The sequence below is a fragment of the Hemiscyllium ocellatum genome, chromosome 3 (genome assembly GCF_020745735.1).
Source record: "Hemiscyllium ocellatum isolate sHemOce1 chromosome 3, sHemOce1.pat.X.cur, whole genome shotgun sequence".
NCBI classification, from domain to species: domain Eukaryota; kingdom Metazoa; phylum Chordata; class Chondrichthyes; order Orectolobiformes; family Hemiscylliidae; genus Hemiscyllium; species Hemiscyllium ocellatum.
In genome coordinates, this window is record NC_083403.1 from 63326601 (window position 1) to 63341495 (window position 14895).

The 14895-nt window shown below is 40.2% G+C and overlaps 1 protein-coding gene across 6 annotated transcripts in view; it reads right to left on the reverse strand.

The window, feature by feature from the left end:
* Window positions 1-298: 298 nt before the first annotated feature.
* The window catches only part of scara5 (scavenger receptor class A, member 5 (putative)), a 100792-nt gene continuing 86195 nt past the window's right edge, over window positions 299-14895 (reverse strand). For all 6 annotated transcript variants that reach the window (XM_060850443.1, XM_060850463.1, XM_060850453.1 and 3 more), the window contains one exon: window positions 299-1963. In XM_060850443.1, the coding sequence (XP_060706426.1) occupies window positions 1827-1963 (137 nt within the window). In that variant the 3' untranslated portion in view covers window positions 299-1826. The remainder of the gene's footprint in view (window positions 1964-14895) is intronic.

The window sequence follows — 14895 nt, forward strand, 5'->3', positions numbered from 1 at the left end:
TCCAACACTTTCTGTTCCAGTTCCAGCATCTGCTGCTGCATCATGAAAGCACTTCTCCTTTAAGAGAGTGAGTTGCCTTTATCACACATTCCTAAGTTCTCTGTTAAGTTGCAGTCAGTCAGAAGCATGTTTTGGATGGACTGCACACACATAATCATTGAGGTGAACAACTCATCTGAAGCTTATGTGCTGTCTGTCTCAACTTGTCCAAACTCAGGATAATTATGCTTCATGATCACAGCATCTGAACATGAGAGTGATAATTTTTTTAATCCAAATTATTTTTACTGATAGGAGAATCCAGAACAAAAGTGAATAACCTTAAAATTAAAGCCAAACAATTCTTTAATATAATCTGAGAGAACTTCATGAGGAAACTAGTAACAATCTCCCATAAGTCTGTGGATCTTGTGTCAATTAAGCTTTCAAAGATTGAGATCAATATTTGTTTCTTAGAATTAACAGAAGTATAGTTCTGGACTTTGCATTGCCCTACCAGTGTAAAGATTGTTTAAAGATGTTTAAAGTTTGCCAGCCTGCCCACTGCAACCCAATTGTCCCTGCCCCTCCTGTGGTTTTAGCAGTGGAGGAAGAGACATTCAGCAGCCAGCTACCAGTGGGCTGATTAAGACCCTTAAGTGATGAGATTACAAACAACAAGAGAGGCCACCTCATCCTAAGCTCATAGGCTTCCCTATATAGGTTGGGATGGGCAGGGGAAGGGCACCATCTAACATGCCCCTGGGTCCATAGAATGGCTCCTAATGTGTTACCACTGTCCGTCACTTTATGGCCCCTCATACTGCAAGTGCCACACCCAGTTGCGAGTGTCTGTTGATCATGAATGAAGCATTGAGAATGACCTCAGTGCCTGGTGCCCCTGCTAGTCATGGAAGACATTTGGCATCTGATTAGCTGGCTGCATTTTAAGTGGAACTTCATATCTCTGAAGCATGGAAACTCCACTGACAGTCTATTTCAAGCCAATTGACTGTTAACTCGCTGAAGGCCAGCTGTTTTTCCCCTGGGCTTCTACTTCGGCATCTTGTAAAATCCATTCCCTGGAATAAAGGCAGATAATTATGATTGCTGTGCAGATCAGCTGTGTTCCAGTTGAATGGAGGTAGAATCTTGAGGGGTCAATAACTTAGTCTGCAATCCTATGTCCTATGTTCTAATATCCTTTAGTTAGAAACATGCTATGTGAGAAGCTACTAGCACAATTCAGTTCATTCCTTTGTTGTAAGTTATGTTGCAGGCTTTGCATATTGCAGCACTGCATCACTCAAAGTGGTTAATCCTTAGACAAAATTGCAATGAACTCTGGGTGAGGATATAATTCTTATGTCAAACCAGTTAATGAATGGAATATTTGAGATGCCATCTTGGAAAAATAAATATTCGTATATCAAATGCAGGTTTTGTTTGAACATCTTGGAATGCCAATATACCCCAGATCATTCTAACATATAGCTAGTAATTCAACACCAACTTAATGGAAGGAACAAATGACAGTAATAATGTATTCTTCTATTGCTGCTTTTCAAAGTCATGCCAGTAACAAGTACAATAAAATTTGGGTCCATATTCTTCAGTGCAAAGAATTGTGATTATCAAACAATATAACTATTAATAATAATGGTCTTTTTCACACATAGTATTTCTTGAATATAACTGCTTTTCATAGATAATGTGAAATAAATGATTAAATTATGAAAAATGGGTTTACCTTTAACAGGGTTTTTAACAATAAAAGAGAAATCAAAGCCGAAACAAATACCATTTAAAATGAAAATGTTTAAATGATCAATGATTCCCTTTCCAAATCAGTCAATCTTGCAGACTACTCCTGCATCCTCTGCATGCCCACAGTTAGTTTTTCCCCATCCTGAGAATTTGCATTGAAGAATAGTCTCCTCAGCTCCTGTACAAGCAACGTCATCCATCCAGATATGACCAGTACCTGTAAACAATCAACACAAGCCTCTTAATCAACCTGTTTTCATTTAAGAATACTTAAAGTAAAAATTATCTTTGCAGACCTAAAGTAAATCAAAATGACTTGATATTTGAGGGTGAACAGCTTTGATGATGAAATTATATCTTTCAAATTTATTTTAAATTTACTGCCTGTATTCAGGTTTGTTATCTGTTGATGTGTCCATGACATTTAATGTGATTGTTTCTGACTCAAACTGTTGATCGTTGCCTGGAACAGCAAATATAACTTTGTGTGCCAGATTTCAGATACTAGCATATTTGTCCAGAATATGATAAACACTGAAGTGAATTTGTTGAAAGTTGTCCAAAATGTGCTCCTTTTAGCATTTTAAGAAATGGCATATTTTGTGCAGTTTCTGTCATATTAGCTTTGACACAAACTTAGATTTCAGAACTTCATGCTTTCTGGTGAGCATCCTTGATTATTTTTCAAAGAGTAAAATGGACTGACAAGAACAATGTTGTGAGTTGAGTGCATGCGAAGGAAGAGCTTAAAAGTATATGATTGGAACTGGGTTTAGTTAATTGAATTGAGTTGACAGTGAACCCAAAAGTAGATCAAAACCAAACATTTGTATTTCTCTACATTTTGCATATAATCTTGCAGTGTTTTTAAGAGCATTTAAAAATGATTTTTAAGTGTTTGCATCAATTTTAAGGAGATCAATTTTAATTTATTTGATCATGAGAAACCCTTGACTTGGAAGTAGTTCTAAGATAATGGAAGTAACATACAAATCAATATGGCCAGACACACAAAAAAAATTGCAGCACAGGACACATTTACTAGGAGCTTTACATGAAGATTAGATTCTATACAGTGTGGAAACAGGCCCTTCGGCCTAACCAGTCCACACTGACCCTCTGAAGACTAACCCACCCAGTCCCATCTCCCCCTGACTAATGCACCTAACACTGTGGACAATTTAGCATGGCCAATTCACCTGACCTGCACATCTTTGGATTGTGGGAGGAAACCGGAGCACATCCACGCAGACACGGGGAGAATGTGTAAACTCTGCACAGACAGTCGCCCGAGGCTGGAATCAAACCTGGGACCCTGGTGCTGTGAGGCAACAGTGCTAACCACTGAACCACTTTGCCATCCCCCAGAAGCAGGGCAGAAAACTAAATGCAGGTTAGAACCAGGATTGTGAATTAAACAATTTTACTGCTGTTATTTCAGCTATACCAGAACTAACCAGATCATTTAACTCTGAGTGTCTGACGAATCTTTGCCATGAAAACTGTCATGAACCTAAGGATATTCTGCAGGAGTGTGCCATTTTTTGTGCTGACTTTCTCGAGGGACTTTGAATGGAATACAACTATCAATACAATGCACAATAAACTATAGTTTGGTCATAAAAGGACTCAGTGAGGATCAATGGTTAACAAATGTGACCATAGAGAATATCCAATCAAAAATTAAGGCATATAAAGTGGTGAAAACTGTTGGTAGCCAAGAGAATTAGAATGTTTTTTTTTTAGAAACCGGCAGTGGATGACTAAAAAGCTAACAGAAAGGGAGAAAATTAATACTGAAACTAAATTAACAAGAAATTAAAAACAAACAGCAAGACCTTCTAATAGTGTATAAAAAGAAACAGAACAGATAAAGTGAGTGTTGGAACAAGAAATGGCAGATAAGTTAAACATATATTTTGCATCAGACTTCATGGCAGAAGACACTGTAAACATTCCAGGGATATCAGATATCAGATGTGCTATTGAGAGGAAATATTTTATAGCATTCTGTAATACAAGGAACAATATATTTAACAAATTAACTGAAATCATGGCAGACAAGTTATCAGGACTTCCACCCTCCAAACCCATCCCTCTAACTGAAACAAGGACAGAACACCCCCGATCCTCACCTTCAACCCCACCAACCACTGGATACATCATATCATCCTCCACTATTTCCACCACCTACAAACAGACCCCACCACCAGTGATATATTTCCATCCCCAACCCTATCTGCATTCCATAAAGACCATTCCCTCCATGACTCTCTTGTCAGGTCCACTACCCCAATCAACCCACCCTGCCCTCCCAGCAAGAATTGCAAAACCTACACCAATACCTCCACCCTCACCTCTGTCTAAGGCCCCAAAGGAGCTTTCCACATCCGTCAGAGATTAACCCGCACTTTCATCCATATCATTTAGTGTATCCTTTGCTCCTGATGCGGTCTCCTCTACTTTGGGGAGACAGGACACCTACTTGTGGAATGCTTCACAGAACACCTCCAGGACACACACACGAATTAACCCCACCAACCCAAGGCTGAACACTTTAACTCCCCTCCCACTCCCCCAAGGACATGGAGTCCTGGGTCTCTTCCATTGCCAAACCCTTACCACCCACCACCTGAAGGAAGAACGCCTCTTCTTCTGCCTTGGGACCCTCCAACTACATGGCATTAATATGGATTTCACCAGTTTCCTCATTTCCCCTCCCCCCTACCTTATCCGAGATCCAACCTTCCAACTTGGCACTGCTTCTTGACCTGTCCATCTTCCTTCCCATCCAGCCGCTCCACCCTCCTCTCCGAACTACCACCTTTACCCCCACCTTCAGCTACCTATCGCACTCTCAGCTACCTACCCTCCCAGTCTCAGTCCCCCACCCCCGGCCCACCCCACCTCCCATTTATCTCTCAGCCTCCTTAGCCCACAAGCCTCATTCCTGATGAAGGGCTTATGCCCAAAATGTCAATTCTCCTGCTCCTCGGATGCTGCCTGACTGGCTGTGCATTTCCAGCACCACATTCTCAACTCTGATCTCTAGCACCTGTATTTGCAGCCCTCACTTTCTTCCATCAGGACCTGATAGTCTGCACTTGTTTTACAGCAAGTGGCTATGGAGATGATGGAGACATTGGTCAAAATATTCCAGTTCTCACTAAATTCTGGGAGGGCTCGAGGTGACTGGAAAACTGCCAATGTGATCCTCCAATCAAGGAGGGCAGGAGACACAAAGCAGGCATAAATAAGCCAGTTAACCTCACATCTATCATTGGGAAAATGCTAGAATCCATTATAAAGGTAGAAATAGCAGGACATTTAGAAATGGTTTATGCAATCAGTCAATATGATTTTGTGAAAAAAAAAATCATGTTTTACAAACTTGCTCAAGTTCTTTGAGGATATAACAAACAAAATTGATGAAGCCAAATGGGCAAATGTATTGTATTTGGATTTCCAGCAGGCTTTCTTTAAGGTGCCACATAAAAAGTTATTGCACGAGATAGTAGTTCATGATATATGGGGTAATTACTAGCATGGTTTGAGAATTGGTTAAGACATAGATGACAGAAATCAGATTAATGAATCTTGCAGATTAAATTAGTGGCGTGCCACAAGGATCAGTCCATGGCACTTACTTATTTGCTGCCTATATTACTGACTTGGAGGGGAGGGGGCAGAGTGTAATGTATCCAAATTTGCTGCTTATACATAAGTATGTGTGAGGGTATTTTGCAATGAGGGCATAAGGAATCTGCAATGAGATATAAATATACTGAGTGTGTGGGTAAAAACTTAATAGGTGGAGTTTAAGACAGGAAAGTGTAAAGTCATGTACTTTGGTTGGAAAAATCAAAGGCAAACTATTAGTTAAAGTCTCCAAAAAAGTGTAGCACATATGGATCTGTACGTTCTTGTGCTTGAAACACTAAAAGTTAGAAAGCAGATGCAACAAATAATTAGGAAGACAAAAGGAATTTTTGGCTTTGGAATTTGGAGTTCAAAATAGAGGAACATTGTTCCAACTGTATAGATTGTTGGTGAGTCTACACTTGGTGTACTATGTTTGGTTCCCATGCTTAAGAAAGGATATAATGGCACTGGAGACTGTTCAAAAGAGATTCACTAAGCGGTTTCCTGAGATGAAGAGATTGACTTATCAATAACGGATATATCGGCTGGCATTTTATTTATTAGTGTTTAGAAGAATAATGGGAGACTCGTGAAAAAACATGGGAAGGAATTTCTTCTCAGAGGGTAACAAATGTCTGGCTATGTGTACACAGAGAGTTTGGGGGATTGAAGCACTGAAAATACATAATGAGGAGGTAGGTAGATGTTGGAAATAAGGAGGGCTATGATGACTTAGTATGAAAAAGCAGCTGAGGGCTGGGGCAGATCAGCAATGATCTCATTGAATGGCGAGGCAGGTTTGAGCAGTTACATAGAGTCATAAGGTGTACAGCATGGAAACAGACTGTCTTGCTTCTATTTTGGTTAATCTGACTGAATGGGCAAATTGATTCGATGGGAAAATGAAATATGCCATGAATCAATTCAGTTTTAATTTCAGTTTTTATCCATGAATTCTATATTTGAAGTCATCTCACTGAAAACTTGTCTGGAGTCACAAGATTGCATTCTTTCCAACAGTCAGATCGTAAATGTAGTTCTGAAGTAGAGCAAGGCAGAGCTAAATTTGATGCACCAAGAGTTGGTGTATGGGTGCATGGGTTAAAAATTGGACGATCAATGGTGCCTGCTTTTATGGAGGTGAGCTTGGTGGGCAGGGAGAGGCACTCCTGCTCCTTCTGGCCATCAACAATGTCTCAAAGTCTTTCACAACTCCCCTCAACTGCCAAGATTCCATAGGCACAAGAAACTCAGTCTTCGGGTATTAAAATTTAAATTACAATGCAGGTATTCATCCTCTTTAAAATCTTTCAGTGACTAACCTGTTTCCTGTGGGTTGGTTAACTGTCTCAAGATAAATCAATGCTGAAGGAGGATCCCAAGCCGGTGTTTTACCAGTTTTCTTGCTTTGGAAATACTCTGCTTCAAGCATGGGTAAAGAACACCACCTCCTTCCATTATATTCAGAGGTGAAAGAATTGAAGGTAGGTTTTTAAAAAAATTTTGCAGTGCTAAACCACCCTGTGTTGGGGAAACTCAGCAGGTCTGGCAGCATATGTGGAGAGAAATTGGAGTTAAGATTTCAGGTCCAGTGACCTTCCTTAAAACAGAAGAACTGCAAAGGATGAAAGTGAGGACTGCAGATGCTGGAAGTTAAAATAGAGAGTGTGATGCTGGAAAAGCACAGCAAGTCAGGCAGCATCCAAGGAGCAGGAGAATCAATGTTTTGGGCAAAAGCTCTTCATCAGAAGAACTGAAAAACCCTGCCCTGGATTAAACCTCAGCGTGGCTTTTTTCTTTTCCAATGTTGAACCTAACTACGTTGTGGTCTGTCTTTTATTAATTTGTTTTTTTCTAGGCCAGTTGTTCTCCTCAAGTCATTTACCAGCTCTAAATAATTTATTTCCTTTATTGGATTTGAAAGACATTCATCTAGAAGCAGTCCTGACTGCAATGTAAAACTCCTACATGAATTACCTTTACAACAGTCAAAATTAAGAAACTATAATACAACAAAGGAAAAATAAAATGGCATTTGGATTTTTAGCAGACTTTCAATTATTCGGAAGTACCTCAGTAGTTAATTTCTACATCCAACCTTCTTGTTGCCCACTTTAAAAAGGCACTGTACTTGTGTGACTCAGTTCATATGGATCCTGTATCCTCCAGTTGATCATCTTTCACTGAGACACTGGGGTGGAAGTTAGCGAACATTGGTCTTTAAACATGGGCACTATGTGGCCAACTGTGGCCTCCAAATGGCAGTTTAAAAGTGAGTCCGTGTTCATATTGGGCAAGGACAAAAAAAAGGTGTTCTTTACCACGCTTTAAGTAAATGTTGCAGTTTTTGCCAAAAGCAGGAAATGTGGTAAAGCCCCTGCTGGAGGACTTCCCTCCAGCATTGATTTACCCTGAGTCTGTCAGTCTGTGCAATCAGAGAAGCAGCCCTGCTGAGTACCTAACAACATATTAAAGGACCCTGATGACTGCCACCACTTCAGTCCTTAACTTCCCCTTAGCAATGAGATCTCTGATCCCTGATTTTAAACCTGTACATACCTAAGTGCCCTGCTTTCAATCTACACCTTGTCGCACCTCCCATCAGCCCTCTCACTCTTCTATTCTTTCTCCCCAGTGACTCTGGGAATCCATCTGTTCTTTTCCCTGGACTACCCACTGAACTCTGGCACTACCTTCTTCTGCATCTTGTTCCTGAACTTCCAGGATCCACTAACTTGAGGGAAGCTGCAAAATTAGGCAGCAGCCTGATATTTATCGCAGTACTCTCCAATCCCTGAAGTGGGCTGTAGTTCCAGTCATTGAGATTTAGGCAAAAGTATCAAGAACAGCTTGGATCCTGCCATTCTGATCTAACCACCTGACACTCTTTGTCTTTTTTTTCACCTAGTCAGGCTGCCTTGAACAAAATGGAAGCAATTTTTAGCCAACAAACATGTTTATTACTTGAAAAAGCATCAACACACACAATTTGATCCAGACCTAAAAAACAAGGAAGTAAGCACTGGGATTTGAATCGACAACCAGATGACTCATAGTCAAGAGAACAGCCACAGCTAACACTAAAGACAGAGTCACTAAGCACTGAGAGCAGGAATTTATTTTGCTGATAGGCAGCCTAGCCTGTGGGCACATGTGGGAAATTGATGGGAAGTTTTGGGACACATGCCCACTATAGCCTGCTGTGTGCTGCTTGGGTGTGAGACCCCCCATCAGCAACATGGACAATCATTCTTAATAAGTCATGGCAAAACTACTAAGATATTTATGTAGGATGGTTCATGGTGTTTGGAAACATCTTCAAAGTCTCAATTAACTACAAACATCTGTCTTTAATCACAATTTCTGCAAAAGTCCTGCAGCCAACAAATATGTAGCCTCTCACCCTGACGAAGCCATCTGTGTAACTAATGGATATCATTTTTTCTAAGAGATGCACATTGTTTTTGTCAGTTTTAAAATAACTCACTTGTAATATACCTTGGTTTTTTTTGTTTCAAGTAAATGGTATTGAGCTAAATATTTGTAACATACACTTAAAAATATTGTTTCCCTCTTTGTAGCATATTCTAATTGATAGCAAATGTAAAAACAAATGTTACAGAACTGGTTTTTCTTTGCAAATACAATTTGTTCTTTATGTAGAAGAAATACATTAATAATTTTCTTTCATCCAACTAAGAGTTATGTGCTAAATAACTCATCACATTTGCCCACATGGGTTACATTTACAAAAAAACAGAAGATATGAGTTATAAACATTCATGGCAATTAATTGCATCCAAATCCTTTTATTTTAATGCCAAGTTCTCTTCTGCAAGATGTATAAACAAACAAAGTTGATCACCAATCAGGCACTAATTTAACACATTTTTCTTCTTTCAGGTTTCCTCTCATTTAATGCAGGCAATGGATGAGTACTTAGAACACAGAATATAGAACATTACAGCGCAGTACAGGCCTTTCAGCCCTCGATGTTGTGCCAACCTGTCACACCAATCTGAAGCCCATCTCACCTACACTATTCCATGTACGTCCATGTGCTTGTCCAATGACAACTTAAATGCACTTAAAGTTGGCAAATCTAATACCGTTGCAGGCAAAGCATTCCATACCCTTACTACTCTCTGAGTAAAGAAACTACCTCTGACATCTGTCCTATATCTATCACCCCTCAATTTAAAGCTATGCCCCCTCGTGCTCGCTGTCACCATACTTGGAAAAAGGGTCTCCCTGTCCACCCTATCTAACACTCTGATTATCTTACATGTCTCTATTAAGTCACCTCTCAACCTTCTTCTCTCTAACAAAAACAGCCTCAAGTCCCTCAGCCTTTCCTCATACCAGGTAACATCCTAGTAAATCTCCTCTGCACCCTTTCCAAAGCTTCCACATCCTTCTTATAATGCGGTGACCAGAACAGTGCACAATGCTTAAGTGCGGCCACACCAGAGTTTTGTACAGCTGCAGCATAACCTCATGGTTCCGGAACTCGATCCCTCTATTAATAAAGCTAAAACACTGTTTTCCTTCTTAACAACCCTGTCAACCTGGGTGGCAACTTTCAAGGATCTGTGTACATGAACACCGAGGTCTCTCCGCTCATCTACACTACCAAGAATCTGACCATTAGCCCAATACTTTGCATTCCGGTTACTCCGACCAAAGTAAATAACCTCACACGTGTCCACATTAAACGCCATTTGTCACATCTCAGCCCAGCTCTGCAGCTTATCTATGTCTCTTTGTAACCCATAACATCCTTCGTCACTATCCACAACTCCACCGACCTTAGTATGGTCTGCAAATTTACTACCCCACCCTTCTACACCCTCATCCAGGTCGTTTATAAAAGTGACGAACAGCAGTGGACCCAACACTGACCCTTGCAGTACACCACTAGTAACTGGACTCCAGGATGAACGTTTTCCATCAACCACCACCCTCTGTCTTCTTTCAGCAAGCCAATTACTGATCCAAACTGCTATATCTCCCACAATCCCATTCCTCCGCATTTTGTACAATAGCCTACTGTGGGGAACCTTATCGAATGCCTTGCTGAAATCCATATACACCACATCAACCGGTTTACTCTCATCTACCTGTTTGGTCACTTCTCAAAGAACTCAATAAGGTTTGTGAATCACAACCTGCCCTTCACAAAACCGTGCTGACTATCCCTAATCAAATTATTATTTTCTAGATGATAATAAATCCTATCTCTTATAACCCTTTCCAACACTTTACTCACTGGTCTATAATTACCAGGGTTGTCTTCTTGAACTCTCCTTCTTGAACAGGGGAACCACATTTTCTATCCGCCAGTCTTCTGGCACTATTCCTGTCGACAATGACAATTTAAAGATCAATGCCAAAGGCTTGGCAATCTCCTCCCTGGCTTCCCAGAGGATCCTAGGATAAATCCCATCCAGCCAAGGGGACTTATCTATTTTCACAATCTGCAGGATTTCTAATACCTCTTCCTTGTGAACCTCAATCCCACCTAGTCTAGTAGCCCATATCTCAGTATTCTCCTCGACAACATTGTCATTTTCTAGAGTGAATACTGTCAAAAAATATTAATTTAGTGTTTCCCCTATCTCCTCTGACTCCACACACTACTCTCCATGATTGGCCCTCATCTTACTCTCGTCATTCTTTTATTCCTTAAATACCTATAGAAAGCCTTAGGGTTTACCCTGATCCTATCCGCCAACAACTTCTCATGTCTCCTCCTGGCTTTTCTGAGCTCTCTCTTTAGGTCTTTCCTTGCTACCTTGTAACCCTCAAGTGTCCTAACTGAGCCTTCACATCTCATCCTAACATAAGCCTTCTTCTTCCTCTTGACCAGAGATTCTACTTCCTTCATAAACCACGGCTCCCGCGCTCTACAGCTTCCTCCATGCCTGACAGGTACATACTTATCTAGGACACACAGGAGTTTTTCCTTGAATAAGCTCCATATTTCTAAGTTATATGCATTTGACTAGTCCTATCAGAACTGGATAGCAATCTCTGAAAATATTTAATCACCAATTGACAGTCTTTTTCACGTGTTGCTTCTGTGACATGGATTGACTGAAAATTGCTGCTCAAAAATGCCTTGCAACTCAGTATTTCCCCTTGGTAAAGAACTGAAATATTAGTGTGTGGAGATAGAGCATCTGTATGAATATTGCACTTCAAGGATACCGCGTGAACAAAAATGAATGATGATAGTTAAGTTTTTTGTGTTCCAGATCTGAAAATCCTTATAATACAAATTCTTAAAATGTAGATTAAATAAATTGCAATCTCTCGCTGGCCAAAATTGGAAATTTGGCTGCAATCCATACTTTTCTGTGAATTAAAATTTATAAAATTTCTGTTATGCAACCGGAATGTGAGTTCATAAATGACCTACAACCTGTACCCCTGTAACATATTGCACATTTATATCTCATGGGATTATTTTAGCCTCCCAGTGTTATTGTTAACAGAATCATTAAATTATATTGCTGTAGAAAGCGAAAGTACATTTGGAGTGATTCTGGAAGAAACAACTGATGCAGCATAATCTTTTATGTAAGTTGAATTCTGATTCAATAGATTAAAATAAACAGGCACAGCCTCCTGCCCTCTACATTTAACCAGGGTCAATAATCTGGCCTGATGGTAATAGTAAAGAGAGAGATATGCCAGTTTAAGCTTTTGTACTAAGCCAGTTTCTACATCTTAACTGCAAATGTGTGGTATTTTCTTCTTGATTCAAAATGGCTTAATGATAAACTTTATTTAAATATTTTAATCTATTGTATCAGAATTCAACTCTATGCTACTTTATCCCCACCCCCACCCTCCCCTAGCTTATCTCTCCACACTTCAGACTCACTGCCTTTATTCCTGATGAAGGGCTTTTGCCCGAAACGTCGATTACGCTGCTCAAACTTTTGAAGTATCCAGTTGTGAATGGTCATGGATAATTAAACAACTAAGTCTAACCCTATTGAGGAAGCTCGACAAATAGACTTGATGGCAAGGTTACATCACATGGAATCCAGAGATAGCTAGCCATTTCAATACAAAATTTTACTTGAAAGGTTGGAAACAGAGAGTGATGTCGGAGGGTTGTTTTTCAGAACAGAGGCCTGTGACCACTGGTGTGCCACAAAGATTGGTGCTGGATCTACTGCCTTTCGTCATTTGTATAAATGATTTGGACATGAATATAGGAGGAACGGTTAGTAAGTTTGCAGATTACACCAAAATTAGTGGTCTAATGGACAGTGAAGAATGTTATCTCAGCGTACAACAGGATCTTGATCAGCTGGGCTGAGGAGTGACAGATGGAGTTTAATGTAGGTAAATGTGAGGTGTTGCATTTTGTCAAGGACTGGACTTATACATGTAATGGTAGGATCTTGGGAGTGATGCCAAACAAAAGCAACATTCTTGAGTTGCAGTTTCACAGTTCCTTGAATGTGGGGTCACAGGTAGACAAGGAAGTGAGAAAGGTGTTTGCCTTTATTGGTCAGTGTATTGAGTATAGGAGTTGGGATATCATTTTGCAGCTGTACAGCATATTGGTTAGGCCCCGTTTGGAATATTACATGCAATTCTGGTATCACTCTTATAAGAAAGATGTTGTTAAACTTGAAATGGTTCAGAAAAGATTGACAAGAATGTTGCTGGGGTTGGAGGGTTTGAGTTATAGGGAGAGGTTGAATAGGCTGGGGCTATTTTCTGTTGAGTATCAGAATTTCAGGGGTGAACTTGAGAGATTTACAGCATCGTGAGGGGCATGGATAGTGTGAAATAATCAAGGTCTTTTTCACAGGGTAAGCGGTCCAAAGCTAGAGGGCATAGGTTTAAGGTGAAAGGGGAAAAATATAAGAAATGTTGATCTAAGAGACAACATTTTCATGCAAAGGGTGGTGCAGGTATGGAATGAGCTACCAGGGGAAGTGGTGGAGGCTGGTATAATTACAACTCTTAAAAGGCATCTGGATGGATACATGAATAGGAAGGGTTTAGAGGGATGTGGGCCAAATGCTGACAAATGGGACTAGATTAATTTAGGATATCTGGTCGGCATGGACAAGTTGGACCAAATGGTCTATTTCCATGCTGTACAACTCTATGACTATGGCTTTATTCCTATCCTCAACCACATCAGTGAAAAAGACAAGGCCTAAGTACCAACCTAGGAAGATCCAATGGCAAAAACATTCAAGGCAGTGGGTATGTTCACTGCTACAAGTAATGTTATAGTCCTCATTGAAATGGGCTAAAACTCAGTAGTTGTCATAATTGCTCCTTAACTTCCATTGACAGATGAATACAGCCATATGCAGCATCAATGGACAGGAAAATCACTGCAAGAATTTTAAATATGTATGTTCTACCAAGTATAGATCACTGAATTGAAAACAAATATCTTTTGTGATGTATTCCTCTAAGCTTTTTCTGATCAAGCCTCTTTCATTTCTTTATCTTCTTACTCTCAACAATACAGGAAGAGAATATTTCCTGTTCAGAAATCCTTCTTAGAATCCCTACTGTGTGGAAGCAGGCTATTCATCCCACCCAGACCATCCTGTCCCCATAGCCTTGCATTTCTCGTGGTCAATCCATCCAATCCACATGTTCCTGGACACTCTGGGCAATTTAGTATGGCCAATCCACCAAACCTGCACATCTTTGGATTGTGGGCGGAAACCTACACAGACATGGGGAGAAAGTAAATTGGAACAGGTGACAATGGAAAAGCACAGAGGGTCAGGCAGCATTGGAGGAAAAGGAGAGTTGACATTTTGGCCTGAAACATCGACTCTCCTGCTCCTCCGATGCTACCTGACTTGCTGTGCTTTTCCAGCGACACCTCTTTTCAACTCAGACTCTCCAGCATCTACAGTCCTCACTTTAAGTGCAAACTCCACACAGACAGTCACCTGAGGCTGAAATTGAACCCAGGTTCCTGGTGCTGAGAGGCAGCAGTGCTAACCACTTTGCTACCCAAATTTTTTACAGTGCAAAGGTTAATTTGTTCAATATTTATCTTATGATGTCAGAAAACCTCTTCCATGAAGTGGCACTGAGCAAAATTCCAAAAGTCACTGTCCTGGGAATGTCAGAGAAAGATGCTTTTAGGCGAAATATTATCTCCTTCTTGTATTTATTATCCAATCGTTCTGCAATGCTCATTCTGATACTTACATTTTTAAAAATTGAATTTGAGACATTTATTAGGAAAATTAAAGCAAGATTTTGGCCATGCCCAAATATTGCTCCTTCTCCCCAATATGCATGGACTGGACCAGGTTAAAAAGAGGCAATTGTGAAAACTAATGGTTTTTGGAATTAAGACATCTGATCAATTTCTGAGTGCTTGATTGTGATCCAGATTTTTACACCTCAAACCTCCCAAAAGGGGTTGATATTTCAAAGGTAGAATCCTGTCCAACATTTTTAATGCTTGCAATAACATTGAAAACTCAACAATGAATTCCA